The 18668-nt window shown below is 51.7% G+C and overlaps 1 protein-coding gene across 8 annotated transcripts in view; it reads left to right on the top strand.

Annotated features, from left to right (window-relative positions):
- The window catches only part of MTMR4 (myotubularin related protein 4), a 125386-nt gene extending 107589 nt beyond the window's left edge, over window positions 1-17797 (top strand). For all 8 annotated transcript variants that reach the window (XM_065573086.1, XM_065573091.1, XM_065573087.1 and 5 more), the window contains 7 exons: window positions 1083-1268; window positions 11079-11249; window positions 11406-11560; window positions 12596-13862; window positions 14395-14505; window positions 14925-15013; window positions 15454-17797. In XM_065573086.1, coding sequence (XP_065429158.1) covers window positions 1083-1268; window positions 11079-11249; window positions 11406-11560; window positions 12596-13862; window positions 14395-14505; window positions 14925-15013; window positions 15454-15631 — 2157 coding nt within the window. In that variant the 3' untranslated portion in view covers window positions 15632-17797. The remainder of the gene's footprint in view (window positions 1-1082; window positions 1269-11078; window positions 11250-11405; window positions 11561-12595; window positions 13863-14394; window positions 14506-14924; window positions 15014-15453) is intronic.
- The last annotated feature ends 871 nt before the right edge of the window (window positions 17798-18668 follow it).

Genomic DNA, 18668 nt, shown 5'->3' with positions numbered 1-18668 from the left:
ATGGGCTGCGGTTATAAGTTACTGTGCAGCTCTTTATAAGCATATTTATTCTTAAAGTGAAAGCATTACAGAGAAAATATATTAAAAACAATAAGAAAAACTACATGCATGCCAAAAAACTTACCAGCAGTCACCCCAACTCCAACCTGGGCTCTGGTAGGTGTCAGTCCTTCAAAACCCACAACTGGATTTTCATCGTGGTGACCAGTTCGTATCTGTCTCAGATTCAGACCCACCATGAATAGTTCAGTCTTTCCTTTATACAGCTTGGGCCTTTGATCTTGGCCTCTTATCACAATTGATCAGCAGACAATGGCTCACTTCTCAGGGCATAGCTTCAAAAGGCTGGGTTTTGGCATAATCAGAAGTGGGGAATTTGCATCCACTCCCCCCTAGATATTTCCCAAGAAAACCACTCACCACTTTTTGTTCCAAAAGTCCATTCTTGTCTGACACATTGTTTAATAAAGCCCTTTGAACCCCCAGGTCTCTCATCTGTCACATCTCCCCACCTTCCTCCTCCTCTTGAGAAGTTGCATACAATCCTGGTCCATAATAATACATAGACCATTCATTTAAGGCAATGGATCCTGAAGATATTTTAACTTAATTCCGGAAGGCCTCCCAGTTATATTGTAGGAAATTGCCATATCTGTCACACAACATTTCCAAGAGCTGCTGTGCAGGTGAGGGGTTTTCCCACCTATTCTTCAGTGATCTGTAGCCACTGAATTGTGATACATCAGGGTCTCAAGAGCCTCTGCCTTGGGAAGTGACCACTTGTGTTCAGGGCTTAGCAGCTTCCCCACTATATTCTCTGCATGGCACCCAAAGGGATTTGTTATGTGGATGTAGTAGCCACTCCTTCATATTTGGATTATAGGTTCTGAAAGTCTCAGTTCAGTGCTATGGAAAAGGCCTTGTCCTTACATAAAGCTAGAGTAACCACCAGCTTGCATTATGCTTTGCTTCTAACCCTAGCACAAGTGCAAGCTTCTCTCTAGCCCTCCAAGAAACTCACTGGAGCTGCCTTGCTCTGCTGGGTACCTGGCGCTGCAGTTAACTTCCTTCTTTGTTACCAGGGTTTTCAGGTGCTAATTGAATCAGACTGGCTGGATTTTGGTCACAAATTTGGTGATCGCTGTGGGCATCACGAGAATGTGGAAGATCAGAATGAGCAGTGTCCGGTGTTTCTTCAGTGGCTAGATTCTGTTCATCAGCTGCTCAAGCAGTTCCCCTGCCTGTTTGAATTTAACGAAGCTTTCCTGGTAAGAGCTGTGCAAGCAAATGCATCTTTATTTCTTGCTAATTATGAGCTAGGGCAGAAGGACAGCTGAGCCGTTCAGAGCTGCTGTATTTGAGGAAAAGCAGAGTGGACTTAGGTAAAAGTGAAAGATGTTTTATTATGGATTGGGTTATCTAACGATGTGGCTGAGGGAGAAGGGATGTGAAAATGTATATGATTCAGCCAGTGAGGCTGGAGGGGGAAGCACTCGTATTTGGCCTCATTCAAAGCTTTTGTATCAGTACAAATCCTTCCCTATTTAGTTTGATTATGGTGACTGCACTGTTAATGCTGTCAGTTGATGTCCCTATTTGCTTACTTGCACTGTCCAATCTAGTTCCGTTTTTACTTATTTCCCAGTGCTAAAGGAACTTTACATGGTGCCTATGTTCCTGCTCACGCACTTACATCTCTGTCACGGGGAATTTTAAACCTATAATGCATTCCAGACTATTAAACACCTCATCATATTTTTAAATAATCTTTTCCATCCTGTTACATGTTTGATCATCTGTATTTGCAGACTGCTCTTCAACCCAAACACACACACTCCTTCCTATTTCAAACTTTGGGTGATATCTGTGTTATAGACATAATAGAAAAGAAGAGTTCAGTTTTGTGTGGGCTCATTTTCTGCCTGCTATATAAAAAGAGCTTCATTTTTTTATTTTAATGGATGGTCACTCTGTATATATTTTCTGTGAATAAGTTGCACTCAGTTCCCAACGTCAGTTTTAAAATTAATGTTTTGTTCATTGATTTCCAATGTCCCACATCGTGTTGAAGAATAACTGCAAATTTAATAAAAGACCCAACAAAGCGCTCTCTTGAAATGTTGTCCTCTAGGTATGAATTAATGAATGTAGTTTGCTTTTTTATTTGTTTGTATTTTGTGCTGAAAGTGACCTCAATCTTATTGAGGTTGCAGGAACAAAACATCCCGATGTGTAGAAAGAATAGTAAATATGGCAGGCGACCAGCTTGGCTTAACAGTGAAATCCTTGCTGATCTTAAACACAAAAAAGAAGCCTACAAGAAGTGGAAGATTGGACAAATGACCAGGGAGTATAAAAATATTACTCAGGCATGCAGGAGTGAAATCAGGAAAGCCAAATCACACTTAGAGTTGCAGCTAGCAAGAGATGTTAAGAGTAACAAAAAGGGTTTCTTCAGGTACGTTAGCAACAAGAAGAAAATCAAGGAAAGTGTGGGCCCCTTACTGAATGAGGGAGGCAACCTAGTGACAGAGGATGTGGAAAAGCTAATGTACTCAATGCTTCTTTTGCCTCTGTCTTCACAAACAAGGTCAGCTCCCAGACTGCTGCACTGGGCAGCACAGCATGGGGGGGGGGGGGGGGGAGGAGGAGGATGACTGGAAAAAGGCTAATGTAGTGCCCATCTTTAAAAAAAGAAGGAGGAGGATCCGGGGAATTACAGGCCAGTCAGCCTCACCTCAGTCCCTGGAAAAATCATGGAGCAGGTCCTCAAGGAATCAGTTTTGAAGCACTTAGAGGAGAGGAGAGGAAAGTGATCAGGAATACCACTTGCATCTGAAGAAGTGAGGTTCTTACCCACGAAAGCTTATGTTCTTCTTCGAGTGCTTGCTCATATCCATTCCATTAGGTGTGTGCGCGCCGCGTGCACGATCGTCGGAAGATTTTTACCCTAGCAACACCGGCGGGTCGGCTGTGGAGCCCCCTAGAGTGGCGCCTTCATGGCGCTGAATATATACCCCAGCCGACCCGGCGCCCCCTCAGTTCCTTCTTACCGCCCCTGACGGTCGTTGGAACTGTGGAGCGCTGCTTAGCTGTTCTCCACTCTCCCTAGCTTACTTCATTATTCGTAGTTATAGTTATAGTTATAGTCCTAGTGTTGTAGTTTTAAAAGTTGTCTAGTTGTTTTAATAGTTCAGGGGATTAAGGGGGTCGTCTCCCCCTTTCTCCCCCGGCCGCGGGGCCGGGCTCATGCCCATCGCTCCCGGCTTCAAGCTGTGCGCCTCCTGCGCTAAGCCTATGCCCACGAGCGACCCGCACGACTCCTGTCTGAAGTGCCTGGGAGAGTCCCATCAAACAGATAAGTGCAAGATCTGTAAGGCCTTCAGACCAAGGACCAAGAAGGAGCGGGACTTTCGGCTCCGGCAACTCCTGATGGAGGCGGCACTTACTCCGGACGCTCCATCCACAAGTCAAGCCCCGGCACCTTGCGCCTCGGTGCGCAGTGCCCCGGCGGCACCGGCCATGACGACCACGCGAGTGGCGTCAGCTGAGCCTTCCCGGCACCGGACCTCGTCGGCACCGCAAGCACGGCAAGTGCCTCGGCGCCGGTCATTATCCCCAGGGCATAAGAAAGCCCATAAGACGGGGACGTCCGTGCCGAAGACGCTGGCTCCCCCAGTGCCGGGGGTAGAGCCGCGTACGCCGGTGGAGCACCGGAAACAGGTGCCTCCAGCACCGTCGACTCCGGCGCCGAGGCCGTTGAGTCCGGTGCAGACGGCGTCTCCACCGAGGCCGGCGGTGATACAGTGCCTCCCGTCGACGCCAGAGACCTTCGCGGCGGCGAGAGACTTAATAGCTCTCACGGAGCCGGCACCGCCTCAACCACCGGCACCGACGGCACCGTTGACTCGCCCGGTCCAGTCGAGGGGGAAACCTGCCTTGATGCGCCCTCCATCACAAGGGCTGGAACCTCGGCACCGATCCAGGTCCCGAAGCAGGTCCCCACGCCGCTCGCAGTCCCGGCACCGAGTACCGTCTCGGCACCGGTCGTACTCGCGGCCAAGATCTTCTTCGCGGCACCGCTCTACGTCTCGGCACCGCTATGATCGTCGGCACCGATCAACGTCGAGACGTAGTTCTCGGCACCGCCACGGTCGACGCTCGACGTCGAGGGGCCGCTCCCGGCACCGGGCATACTCCAGGTCCTCGTCGAGGTCCAGATCCGACTCCCGGCACCGACGAGGTCATCGGCACCGATCGCGGTCCCGGCACCGATCGCCGGCACCGCGCAGAGATAGGTCATCTCCAGACCGGCACCGTGCGGCACCACAGCCCACGGGGCTCGTTTCATCTCTCTCGGCACCGCCATGGCCGTCAAGATCGGTGTCTCGCTCCTCGGAGGACCTGTCGAGATCGGCATATCCCCCTCAAGGGCAAGCCGAGGAACGAAACTTGGGCCATTGGCAGGAGATGGCAGAGGACCACTCTCATGGACCATCTCACTGGTCGTTTTGGACCCCGTGGGCGTACCATCAGGCGCAAGGGGCTCCAATAGCTTCGACCTCTCGCTCGGGTCACTCCGTTAGAAGGGCCCCGGAGTCCACCATCTCTCGGCCTCCGCCAGGGGGCATGGAGGCTTCAGTGTCCACACCACCCGACACCATGGACCCAAGTGCAGGTGATGCCCCGGCCCAAGAGCAGGGGGATCAGGACCCCCCCTTGGATCCAGTGCCACCGGAGGCATCCTCTTCCTCCTCTCCGGATGAGGCAGTGGCGGGCACTTCCTGTACGGGTCCCCCTCCGATAGATCTTCGGGCTCACCAGGATCTCCTGCGTAGGATGGCCCGTAATATGGACCTACAGGTGGAGGAGATAGTGGAGGTTCACGACCCGATCGTGAATATCCTTGGAGCAGATGCCCCATCGAGGGTGGCGTTACCTCTGATCCGCACGATCCAAACAAATGCGGATACGATATGGCAAACTCCTGCCTCCATTCCACCCACAGCGAGAGGGGTGGAAAGAAAATACTTTGTCCCGTCTAAGGACTGTGGGTACTTGTATACCCACCCCCAACCGTGTTCACTGGTGGTGGAATCAGTGAATGCACGAGAGCGCCACGGCCAGCAGGCTGCAGCGCCTAAATCAAAAGAGGCTAAGCGGCTCGATCTGTTTGGCCGCAAGGTTTACTCAGCCGGAGGGCTACAACTTAGAGCGGCGAACCAACAGGCGCTACTGAGCCGCTACAATTTCAACTCCTGGAACTCTATGGGGAAGTTTAAGGAGTTGATTCCCCAAGAGTCCAGGGAGGAGTTTGGAGCCATGGTAGAGGAGGGCAAGAAGGTGGCTCGGACCTCCTTGCAAGCCTCCTTGGACATTGCAGACTCAGCGGCGAGGACCCTGGCTTCGGGTGTCGCTATGCGCAGGATCTCCTGGCTTCAGGTTTCGGGTTTGCCTCCGGAGCTGCAGCAAACCCTACAAGATCTGCCTTTTGAGGGTCATGGATTGTTCTCAGATAAGACGGACTCTCGCCTGCAGAGCCTCAAGGACTCGAGAACAATCATGCGCTCCCTGGGGATGCATGTTGTGGGCCCCCAGCGCAGGCCGTTTAGGCCGCAGCCTCAGCGCTTCTACCCCCCCCCGCCTCGTCAGAGACAGGACTCGGCCCGGAGGCGAGGGCGAGGTGGTAGAAGAAGGTGGACCGGCCCTCAACCTGGCCAGAACCAGGGGCCACCTAGACCACCTTCAGGCCCCAGGCAGAACTTTTGAAGGTGCGGTCGAGGACGGCGCCCCAGTCATCCCCCAGGATCCAGCCCCCTCCTTTCGGGATCGCCTCTCCCACTTCCACCGTGCTTGGTCCCTTATAACTTCGGACCGTTGGGTCCTCCGCACGGTGGAGAGGGGATACGCTATCCAGTTTTCTTCATTTCCCCCCTCCTCCCCCCCTTCCCCGTCCCTCTTCAGGGACCCTTCTCACGAGCAACTTCTTATACAGGAAGTCTCTACGCTCCTCGCCATGGGGGCCATAGAGGAGGTTCCGGTGGATTTAAGGGGCAGGGGATTCTATTCCCGTTACTTCCTCATCCCCAAGTCCAAAGGAGGTCTGCGACCCATCTTGGACTTGCGCGGACTCAACAAATTCGTAGTAAAGTTGAAGTTCCGCATGGTCTCTCTGGGGGCCATTATCCCTTCCCTCGATCCTGGAGACTGGTTTGCCGCCCTCGACATGAAAGACGCATACTTTCACATTGCTATTTACCCGCCTCACAGACGCTTCCTCCGATTCGTGGTAAACAGGGTGCACTACCAATTTGCAGTCCTTCCCTTCGGCCTATCTTCGGCCCCACGGGTCTTCACGAAATGTATGGCTGTCGTGGCAGCGTACCTTCGTCGGCAAGGGATACAGGTGTTCCCGTACCTAGACGACTGGCTGGTACGCGGTCGCACCAAGGAACAAGTTCGCGATCACGTCCACATAATAGTGCGCACATTCAACAAGTTGGGTATCCTACTCAACAAGGACAAATCCACTCTAGAACCTACCCAGAGAATAGAATTCATCGGTGCGGTTCTAGACTCCAGACGCGCACAAGCCATCCTGCCAGACAATCGCTTTTGCACCATCACGAGCCTCATCCAAGGACTCAAGGCCTTCCCAACTACCACGGTGAGGTCGTGCCTTACCCTGCTGGGTCACATGGCTTCCTGCACGTACGTAACCAGGCATGCCAGACTTCGGCTTCGCCCACTCCAGACCTGGGTGTCATCAATATACCGCCCACATCGGGACAGCCTGAATATGGTGGTCACAATCCCGAACTCGGTCCTGACCTCCCTCACATGGTGGCTAGATCACAATGTGGTTTGCGAAGGGATGCCGTTTCACGCCCCACAACCCTCTCTGCACCTGGTCACAGACGCTTCATCTCTGGGTTGGGGCGCCCATCTCAACGAGCACCATACCCAGGGCCTGTGGACTGCACCTCAGCTAGCCCTACACATCAATGTTCGGGAACTGATGGCGGTGCGCCTGGCGTGCCAGGCATTTCTCAATCTCCTACGGGGCCGCTGTGTGTTAGTTCTCACCGACAACACCACGGCCATGTTTTACATCAACAAGCAAGGAGGAGCACGTTCGTCAATTCTATGCCAAGAGGCCATTTGCCTGTGGGACTTCTGCATCGCCCACTCAATCCATCTCACGGCATCGTTCCTCCCTGGAGTCCAGAACACTTTAGCGGACCGACTCAGCAGGTCCTTTCAAACGCACGAGTGGTCTATCCGTCCGGACATCATACATTCCGTCTTCCAGAAGTGGGGGTTTCCCCAGATAGACCTGTTTGCATCTCGAGACAACAGGAAGTGCCACGTGTTCTGCTCCCTGCAAGGTCGAGCCCCAGGCTCCCTCTCGGATGCGTTTCTCCTTCCCTGGAAAGACCACCTGTTTTATGCCTTCCCTCCGTTTCCTCTGGTCCACAAGGTACTGCTCAAATTGCGCAGAGACCAGGCACAGGTAATTCTGGTCGCTCCAGCGTGGCCGAGACAACATTGGTACACCACGCTGCTGGAACTCTCGGTTCAGACACCGATCCCGCTTCCGTTGTATCCGGATCTCATCACGCAGAACCACGGCCGGCTGCGTCACCCCGACCTGCAATCACTCCACCTCACGGCGTGGCTGCTCCATGGTTCACCCAGGCAGAGCAACAGTGTTCACACTCTGTCCAACAGATTCTGCTGAGCAGTAGGAAGCCTTCAACACGGACCACATACTTGGCCAAGTGGAAGCGGTTCTCCTGTTGGTGCGAACAACGAGCCACGTCCCCGTTGCACGCACCTATTCCTCTTATTTTGGAATATCTCCTCTCCCTAAAACAGCAAGGGTTGGCGATATCTTCAATTAGAGTTCACCTGGCCGCTATATCGGCCTTTCACCCAGGGGAACTCGCGTCCTCGGTATTCTCTAACCCGATGGTCGTTAGATTCCTCAAGGGCTTAGACCGGATGTACCCACAACAACGTCAGCCCGTTCCGACGTGGGACCTCAACCTGGTTCTCTCCAAGCTCACAGGTCCTCCATTCGAGCCACTGGCCACCTGTTCACTTCTGTACCTGTCCTGGAAGACAGCCTTCCTCGTAGCCATCACCTCAGCAAGGCGCGTTTCTGAACTCAGGGCGCTTACATCCGAGCCCCCTTACACAGTTTTCCACAAGGATAAAGTGCAGCTTCGTCCACATCCTGCCTTTCTCCCTAAAGTGGTTTCTCCATTTCATATCAACCAGGATATATTTCTCCCGGTTTTTCACCCTAAACCACATGCTACTCGCCAGGATCAACGTTTGCATTCCCTGGACGTGCGAAGGGCCCTGGCCTTCTATATTGACCGCACAAAGCACTTTAGAAAGACGACGCAACTCTTCGTTGCAGTGGCCGACCGAATGAAAGGATCACCGGTCTCCTCACAACGCCTATCCTCCTGGATTACGTCTTGCATCCGGACTTGCTACGACCTGGCAGGTGTCTCAGTACCACACCTCACCGCTCACTCCACGAGGGCCCAAGCTTCCTCGACGGCTTTCCTGGCGCAAGTTCCGATCCAGGACATTTGTAGAGCGGCGGTTTGGTCGTCAGTCCACACGTTTACGGCTCACTATGCACTAGTGCAGCAGTCCAGGGACGATGCTGCCTTCGGATCAGCAGTTTTGCACACAGCAATGTCTCACTCCGACCCCACCACCTAAGTTGGGCTTGGGAGTCACCTAATGGAATGGATATGAGCAAGCACTCGAAGAAGAAAAGACGGTTACTCACCGTTGTAACTGTTGTTCTTCGAGATGTGTTGCTCATATCCATTCCAAACCCGCCCTCCGTCCCCACTGTCGGAGTAGCCGGCAAGAAGGAACTGAGGGGGCGCCGGGTCGGCTGGGGTATATATTCAGCGCCATGAAGGCGCCACTCTAGGGGGCTCCACAGCCGACCCGCCGGTGTTGCTAGGGTAAAAATCTTCCGACGATCGTGCACGCGGCGCGCACACACCTAATGGAATGGATATGAGCAACACATCTCGAAGAACAACAGTTACAACGGTGAGTAACCGTCTTCTCCCAATAATTCTGTTAGTCTTAAAGGTGCCACAGGACCCTCTGTTGCTTTGATCAGGAATAGTCAGCATGGATTCACCAAGGGGAAGTCATGCCTGACTAACCTAATTGCCTTCTATGATGCGATAACTGGCTCTGTGGATGAGGGGAAAGCAGTGGATGTGTTATTCGTTGAGTTTAGCAAAGCTTTTGATACAGTCTCCCACGGTATTCTTGCCGGCAAGTTAAAGAAGTATGGGTTGGATGAATGGATTAGAAGATGGATAGAAAGCTGGCTAGATTGTTGAGCTCAACGGGTAGTGATTAATGCTCCATGTGTAGTTGGCAGCCGGTATCAAGCGGAGTGCCCCAAGGGTCGGTCCTGGGGCCAGTTTTGTTCAATATCTTCATTAATGATCTGGAGGATTGTGTGGATTCCACTCTCAGCAAGTTTGCAGATGACACTAAACTGGGAGGAGTGGTACATACGCTGGAGGGTAGGGATAGGATACAGAGGGACCTAGACCAATTAGAGGATTGGGCCAAAAGAAATCTGATGAGGTCCAACAAGGACAAGTGCAAAGTCCTGCATTTAGGACAGAAGAATCCCATGCACTGCTACAGACTAGGGACCGAATGGCTAGGCAGCAGTTCTGCAGAAAAGGACCTAGGGGTTACAGTGGATGAGAAGCTGGATATGAGTCAACAGTGTGCTCTTGTTGCCAAGAAGGCTAACGGCATTTTGGGCTGTATAAGTAGGGGCATTGCCAGCAGATCGAGGGACATGATCATTCCCCTCTATTCGGCATTGGTGCGGCCTCATCTGGAGTACTGTGTCGAGTTTTGGGCCTCACTACAAGGAGGATGTGGAAAAATTGGAAAGAGTCCAGCGGAGGGCAACAAAAATGATTAGGGGTCTGGAGCATATGACTTCTGAGGAGAGGCTGAGGGAACTGGGATTGTTTAGTCTGCAGAAGAGAAGAGTGAGGGGGGATTTGATAGCTGCTTTCAACTACCTGAAGGGGGGTTCCAAAGAGGATGGAGCTCGGCTGTTCTCAGTGGTGGCAGATGACAGAACAAGGAGCAATGGTCTCAAGTTGCAGTGGGGGAGGTTTAGGTTGGATATTAGGAAAAACTTTTTCACTAGGAGGGTGGTGAAGCCCAGCGATTCAAGTAGTAGCAAGTAGAAGTATTGGAAACAAATGGTTTCATAGAAAATAAAATCATAATCTACATTCTAGAACCTAGACTTAATTCAGAAGATACTGTCATGTCAAAATCTTCGCAGCTTTACAGCCAGGCTGGCTGTGACTCTCCTTTCATGAGCTATGCACGCTGTCAGTTTGCCTCTTTAGTGAAGACTTCAGTGTGTTTCTTAGCTCTCCAAGGTCTCCCGCACCAATTCTTTGTTTTTATTAATAAACAGGACACCCCCGGTTGTGTGTTTATTCCTGAAGATTTCCTCACTTGTAGATTTTGCAATCTCTCAGGCTGCTCCTGGCTCAGTATGCAAATAGGCATGCAATGCACAAGTGACCAGACAGCGAGATAAGTGTCAGTTATCTCCTGCCTGAAAGGAATATTTCCGAGGTATGGAGCCTCCTGATGACCTGCCTTAACTCCAAGACCTTAAAAACACAATTTTTAATATCGTACATAACTCCTTTAAATATTATCCACACATACATTTTGCAATGGTTATGACAACCAGTAGGTTGCTGGCTCTCAGTAGAGATCTCATATACCACTCTTCGGTGAATTATTATGCAAATATCCAACCCAGGGGATTCCTGTAAAACCCTATGCATCCCCTGTAGCCTCTGCCAGTAGACATGGTGGGATCCTTGGGTAACATTCTCCCACAGGATGGAAGGAGAGCTGTGGCAGGGGGCTGGAGTGTGTGCTTTAGGGGTGGGGTGGGAGTTGTGTTACGTGGGTGTGAGGGAGAGTTGCTTTCCAAGGGCCCTAGCAATTGCTCTTTTCTGTTGGCGGTGCAGGTGAAGCTGGTGCAGCACACGTACTCCTGCCTGTATGGGACCTTCCTGGGCAACAACCCATGTGAGCGAGAGATGCACAACATTTACAAACGCACCTGCTCAGTGTGGTCCCTCCTGAGAGCTGGCAACAAGAACTTCCACAATCTCCTCTACATGCCTGGCACCGAGCAGGTGAGTGGCAGCCCCCAACCCAGCTGTATGGGCTTGTGGCTAGCAGCCTAAATTGTCTGGGAAGAGTAATTGGGTTGGAGGGAAAGGAGGCTGGCTTGCCTTGGATGGGGAGGGGTTTCCCTTTTGTCCTGTCCTTCAGTGTAATTTCTCCTGCAGGTGCTGCACCCAGTGTGCCATGTGCGAGCACTACATCTTTGGACAGCAGTGTACCTTCCAGCATCATCCCCCTGTCCTCTAGGGGAGGAGGGTATGGACCGCTACCTGCCCCCAGGATCCCAAAGCCAGGAGTTCAGCGGCAGATCTTTGGACAGGTAGGGAGAAAGGAGTTCCAATTTGGGTTCCCTTTCCACCACGGTCCTGGGTTTCTTTCCTGCTCACTTGCTCTCTCCTCTGGCTGACATTATTACACACACACATTTGCCATGAGAAGCACCCAGCACCATTGTCCTGAAAAGACAGGGCCTGGAGTGTCCTGAACATGCCTGTCACCCCTCTCTCCAGGGTAGCCTCAGTGAACACCTGGAAGAGAGAGTACACTGCTCCCTGCCATACTAGGAGCACCATATGGGGAGATTTCATGTAGCTGCTCTGAGGCCACCTTGTAGTGGTGCGAACACCAACGTGTCCTAGGGAGCAATAGAAGAGAGGCCTAGGGGGAAGGGAGACTGGTGCCCAGATGTGGTGCTGGCTGCACTAGGAGTGTCTATTTCTCGCCCTAGGAAAGAGGAAGTTTGCGTGACACTTGTCCATGCCTCTCCCAACTAGCTGGCTTGTGCGTTCTCAGTCTAATGCTGATGCTGCCTTCACCTTCACCCACAGGCAGTTCACCACAGTGCCCTGGGCACTTCCTTCTCCTCCTGATCAATGGAGAGCAACACCTGGGACGCTGGCTTTGGGGATCCAAAGGGAAGCTCCTCCAGCTGTGTCCCTGTGCTCCAGGGGCTGCCTGGTGCTACATAGACCCTACCCCCACCCCTACCCCAGCCTGATGAGGAAACTAGAGATTAGCGGAGGTTCTTGTTGGCTGGTTAGGCCTCTGAGGTGATGTCCCAGCTGTGAAGTGATTAAACCAAGAAATGGCTGGCGAGGAACTCAGAATCAGTGCCCACTTTTAACATGTTGACTGTAAGTCTAAATTCCAAGGTGATGCAATGATGCAACCCTATTAACTATGCTCTCTCGTCACACCTCGGGGCATCCTACCACTATTCAGAGACCTAGCCCTGTGTGCTGGGCAGTTCCCTTCCCCCTCTGCAAGGGCCCCTGTGGCACAGAGCAGCAGGTACTGGGATTTTTGTAGTAAAAGTTTCTTCTCCGGAGATTCAGGCTTTGTTTCTTGGTTCCAGGTTACCAAAGACAAGATCTATGGATGACCTGCTTTCAGCTGGTGACTCCAGCAGCCCGCTGACCCGTACTTCTAGTGATCCCAACCTGAACAACCACTGTCAGGAGGTCAGGATGGGCCTGGAGCCCAGACAGGCCAGCACAGAGGGCCCTGAGCTGCACCCCGAGGAAGGCAGCGTGGTGGCTGTGGGAGAAACGCAGCAGGTGCCAGTGGAGCAGGGGAAAACTCACCCCCTGCAAACGAGCAACAACTTCAACAGCCACACTGATCATCAAGCGCATTGCAAGCTGCTTAGTGGCTGGGTGCCTCCACCAGCAAGCAACATCTTTCCAGAGACAGAAATGGGATGGAGGGTGAATGTGGAGGATGTAGATGGCATCAGCCCAGCTCCAAACCATCCTGGACAGGAGAATGTCTGCAGGACTTGTGTCAGGGCTGTGGAGCAGCTTGAAACATGTCCCTATAATCCTTCAAAAGCAACTGGCCTGGAATCTGATGGAAGCTGGAATCTTGTGAAACCCCCGCATCAAGACACCCTAAATCCTGCAGTGGGCATTCCCAGCCAGGACACTCCTGCACCAAGTGTCTCTCCTCAGAACAACCCATGCCCCATGCCAGGCATCCCTCAGCAACATAAAGACACTGGCAAAAGTGGGAGCAGCAGGAGCGGGCACTGGGAGGAAATGGGCCGGGTGGGGATGGTGCCGCTGGAGCTGTGGCAAAGGCCCATTTCCCAGAGCCAGACCAGCGAGTTCTCCCTCCTGGGTTCCAACTGGGACAGTTTCCAGGGGATGGTGACGTCGCTCCCCGGTGGGGAGACAGTAACCAGGCGGCTGCTTTCCTATGGGTGCTGTAACAAGAGGTTGAGCAGCAAACCGTTGCGGGCACCAGGGCTCTACCTCAGTAGCCAGTGGCCAACAAGAGAAGGTGTGAAACCACCAGTCTGCTCTGGCTGTCCCAGTGCACATTGTGCAGGCCCTGAAGGGAAGCCCAGCCGGCCATGGCTACCCTGCCACCTGAAGCAGGTGTCTGGCTCCAAGCATGTGCCACCAAGCTGCCCTTCCCCTGTGCCTCCTCTCTACCTGGATGACGACGGGCTCCCCTTCCCCACAGATGTGATTCAGCACAGGCTGCGACAGATCGAAGCCAGCTACAGGCAGGAAGTGGAGCAGCTGCGCAGGCAGGTGCGAGAGCTCCAGCTAAGGCTGGATATACGTCACTGCTGCGCCCCCCCAGCTGAGCCACAGATGGACTATGAAGATGACTTTGTAAGTAATGGCCTATAAAGTGCCATCTCCCACCGGGTCTGACCCATCCATGAACCATGACATCCTGCCCTTCATGTCCCTGCTCTCCCCTGACTCCAGCGGGAGCATGTGCTGCCAAGCTCACATGTTCTCTTACCCCTCACTTCCTGTTGGTGTGCAAGTTTGATGCTCATTAGGATAATGATTCACTCCTCCCCTCCCCCGCCCCTCCTCCCCATCCAGGGGTTCTACGTTCTCCTAGCCTGTGCTTCCCAGGAGGGAACAGAGTTCCTTCTCTGATCTGGACACCATCTCCTCCTGGCCTTCACTCTCCTAGTATCCAAAGATTCCTTCATCCAATCTTCCTTTATTTCCCAAGACATGGGGGATGACGCCAGTCCGGATTCTCCTGCCCTTTGCTTCCTGAGCTGGGGAGCGACAGTGCCACTTGCTCCTTCAGGAGCCATTCTGAGTGGGGTGGAAGGGATACTACTCTTTGGGTCTGTGCTGGAAGGGGCTGATGGCTTTTGTGACTTTGGCTTTCTCTCTGCAGACCTGTCTAAAGGAATCGGACAGCAGTGACACTGAGGACTTCTACTCTGATCACAGTGAGGACTGCCTGTCTGAAGCAAGCTGGGAGCCTGTCGATAAGAAGGAGACTGAGGTACGTCCGTATACAGCTACATATGTAGCAGGGTCAGCTTTGTCTGTTTGAAGGTGATAGATGCTACAAGGCAGGATGGGATCTAGGCTCAGAGCAGCCGTTCCTGTTGTGCAAGGTGGTGACGTATGGTAGGATTGGCTCTCTGCTTTCCTTGCGAGGTAGGCTGTAGCAGGATGGGGTGCAGGCTTTCCTGGGAGCAGTTCCATGTCCTTTGGTGCTAGGCGAGGTGCGGGCTCACCAGGCTGTGCCTCTGTGCCTTGCTTTGCAGACCAACCCACATGGTTCAGTGTGTTTTATGGCCCAGTGTCACACTGTAACCCACGCTCCAGTCTCAAGATGTCCTCCTCAATGATATTGTTTTGCAAGCCTATTACAGGCTCCTGGGGTGAGGTGCTAATGAAGGCTGTTATTTTCCCCAGGTCACACGCTGGGTTCCAGACCATATGGCCTCACACTGCTTTAACTGTGATTGTGAATTTTGGATAGCCAAGCGAAGGCACCACTGCAGGTAAAACTCAGCCACCTCTTGCATATCTCCATTGTTCTTTTCCATCTCCTCCCCAACCCCCAAATGACCACGTCTTTGTTCTTCCTTTTCTGTCTCAGGCCCCTCAGCACAGGGTCACTGACCCTCCCTTTCTCTATCCACCCACCCTTGCACACACTCCCCCTGGAGTCCCTGACCCTCTGTCTTTCTTATCGCTGTTGTCCTGGGGTCCCTGACCCTCCCTCTGTCCGTGTTTACACTAGAAATGCAGATGGTGTTTAAAAACATGTCAGCTAACATCTCAACTCCCACATAGTTGAACATTAGTGCAGACAGGACTGAACGCCTTCAAGAACACGCTGGTTGTGTTTGGCCCTAGACTCCCCCAATCTAGACATGGCCTTCTTCTTTATGGAGTTGTCACTGTCTCACTGCTCTCTGCTTTTATTACCCCTTAACAGGAATTGTGGGAACGTGTTCTGTGCTGGCTGCTGCCATCTGAAGCTGCCCATTCCTGATCAGCAGCTCTACGACCCAGTCCTTGTCTGCAACTCCTGTTACGATCACATCCAGGTGTCTCGTGCTAGGGAGCTCATGAGTCAACACCTGAAGAAACCCATCGCCACAGCTTCCAGTTGAATGCCAGACAAGGACGCTGTCCATGCCAAGCCTTTTTGCTCACAGATTTGAGGGACGGCTCTGCCTCCACTGGAATTGTGAAGGTCTTTGGTGCAGCATTTGAACACCAAACTCAAATGCACTGTCTTCAGCAATCCTCCTTGATCCCATATCCGTCTGAAGCAGAGGAATTGAGATGAGACAATACAGTGGGCCCATCTTGGTACCAGTGTACGTATAGCTGAAGACCTAGGGCTAAATAGGAGACCACAACCTCTTTCTCCTATGGATTGGAAAGCGATGCTTTCACAGATACTGCCTGTACAAGTACCCCAAAGCAATAGAAAGGTATGTTTAGAATCAAACTCTTCTTTCCACCCTACAAAAGGCAGTTTGCATTGTACAAGAATGAAGAGGGTGGATTCTGAATGGTACCTCTGTCCTCTGTGTCCCTTCAGAAAGGCTCAGCCTAGAGGTTCCACTGCTTCTCTTTCCATGGAGTTTGATTTGCAGGCTGGCTTTGTGGATGAGGGGTCTGAACTCATTAGCAATCCCTGAGTTAACCTTCTCTTGGATGCGGAAAAGGAATTCCTTCTCTCTGAAGACAAGATGGGGCTTCTCTGCGAGGCCAAGCAGATCTCTGCCAATGTCCGGGACCTGCAGAGAGTAGTGAATGCACTAGACTAGACTATCCCCCTGCAGTACTGTATGGGGAGAGGGGAGAATGGTTTGTTCTCTTCTTGCTCTGCCTGTCTACTTCTAGTCTCTCGCAGTGTCACAGCCTGGTGCTAACACAGGAATGACCGTGATTCTGTCCTGGGATGGAAACATAACTTGTGTTCCTGTGTTGCTCCTTCTCCCCTTTGCTGCCTCCATCTCCTCCTTTTCCTGTTGCTCTATCCTGAAAACTTGACATCTTGAGGGTAGGCCGTAGTGTGTTGTTTTACCTCCTGGAACGTGCTGTTTGGTGTGCGTGAGGGTTTCAGTCCAAATGCTGCTATATATTTCTGTGCACTTAATGTAACCCGAAGAAGGGAGAATGAAGCAGAGATACCAAATTGGGGGTAGGGAGAAAGCCGGCCAACAGAGCCTCTACAGTCAGTTTTTTTTCACTCTAATGTGGCACTTAACCAAAAGATACAGTGATGGGCATGTGCAGCATATGCCCCTATGCGACAGAAACAGTCTCTGGTTCATTCCAACACCACTGAAAAGTTCCTCTTGGACTTGACTTCCTTTCCTGTCTGCTGTACAGAAGCCATAACTTTTAGAGTCGCCCTTTTTGAAATCTGTAGTTATCGCCTCTGTTACTTCCATATGCTACACACCCGGCATCCCAGCCCATTTTAAGGGAAGCTCACTAGGGTATGAGCTTAGGAAGACGTGAGTTACAAGATTAAGCTTCTGCTCTTTTCTTGGATCTTTGTGAGCCATGTTTGATACTTGGTTCCTGAGAGATCCGGAGAGATGCTGGTCGGTGCGTGGAACCAGGGGCATTTTTATAGCTGGGTAAATTGTTTTTCTCCAAATAAATAAAGAGACCACAGATACCCTACTTAAGACTCCACATTGAGAGGGTGGGGGGATATGAGTCCTCCCTGTCTAGTAAATAACCAAACACTAGGCTATTCAAACCATGTTCTGACCTCCCAGTTCTATTTACAAAACCCAGTGGTTTTCAAATTTCAGTTGAAGGAGTAAAAAACAAATGAATTTCTCGCACTTTTACATGTCCGCCTCCCTGGTTTCCAATAACGAAAGCAAAGCTAGCATCATCTGAAGAGACTGTATCTGCTCAGACTGTTTTGCTGTTCCATACTGGGAGCAAACAACAAGGGGGAGAGAGAGAGAGATGTCATACTTCTGATTCTCCCCGCCTTGTACCTTGCATTATTTCCACCTGTGGAGGAGAGTGGGGGGAGACACTGATCCCCTGGTGAGAGCACAATTCCCATGTGGCCTCACTTTCTGTGGGTGGAAGTGACTGCAAGCAATAAGGCAGCAGAGAGTCAGGTCCGTATTCCTGGACATTTGGATTCAGACATGGTTAATCTAAACTGCTTTCAGCTCTTGTGGGTGTCAGTGTCACAATGTGCTGGCCAAAACCTCCAAATCAGTTCAGTAGCGTTGTGACGAACAATGTGCTGTAAGACTCAATACATTTGAAATAAAATCTCTATATTAGTGCCGCTGTGTTTGGCCCGTTCTTTAGTCTGGATTCTGTTGTTTTTTTCATTTTAGATAAAAATCTCCCCAGCCAGCTGTGGTAGGGCAAGAAGTCAAAGTAAAGCCATGCTCTTGCACTCGCACACGCCACACTGCCTCTCTCCTGTCAAACCCATTAAGCCCCTGTCGTTCTGCCCCCGGAGTGCATAGGAGCTCTGTCCTGTGTATCCCCTTAATGGCCGGGTGAGGAGATTCCCTTCCGCCCCAGTTATAGTATGGAGAGTTCACCTGCTCCTGACCAGCGTGCTTGCGACACTTCTGCCTGGAAGCAAGTCCCATTAGCTTCATCTCTCCCCACCTCCCCCAGACAGGGCTGGTTCCACTGGCTTCCACATAACCAGATCGTTGGCTGGATCCTCCCTTAGCCTGATAGCCAGTGTGTTGGGCGGAACAGAAAGAACTATGTTCAGGGCTCCACTTGCTGTGCCTGTCACTAGTGAGTCACTGAGTGAGCAAGGTGGCAATCCAGTGCACTTCCGTCAAACACCTGGGAGTCAGCAGCGCTCCTCTAGGGTAGAGTCATGGTTGTTAAGGCCAGAAGGGACTGCTTCGATAATCTAGTCTGACCTCCTGTATAACACAAGTGAGAGAATGTCACCCAGCAATTCCTGCATCAAGTCCTTTACTTCTTGTTGGGCTAGCTTCAATTTCAAGATTCATGGAGTCTTTGAGGATCCACCATATCCCAGGGTAAACTGTTCCAATTGTCAATTACCCTTCTTATTACAAATTTGCACCTGATTGCCAGTTTGAATTTGTCTAGCTTCAAATTCCAGCCATTGGATCTTGTTATGACTTTGCTAGATGAGAGAGCCCTCTAGTATGAGAAATC

The sequence above is a fragment of the Chrysemys picta genome, chromosome 19, assembly GCF_011386835.1.
Source record: "Chrysemys picta bellii isolate R12L10 chromosome 19, ASM1138683v2, whole genome shotgun sequence".
Classification (NCBI taxonomy): Eukaryota; Metazoa; Chordata; order Testudines; family Emydidae; genus Chrysemys; species Chrysemys picta.
Note: the sequence above shows the minus strand (reverse complement) of the source record. Positions and strands in the feature narration are given on the sequence as shown.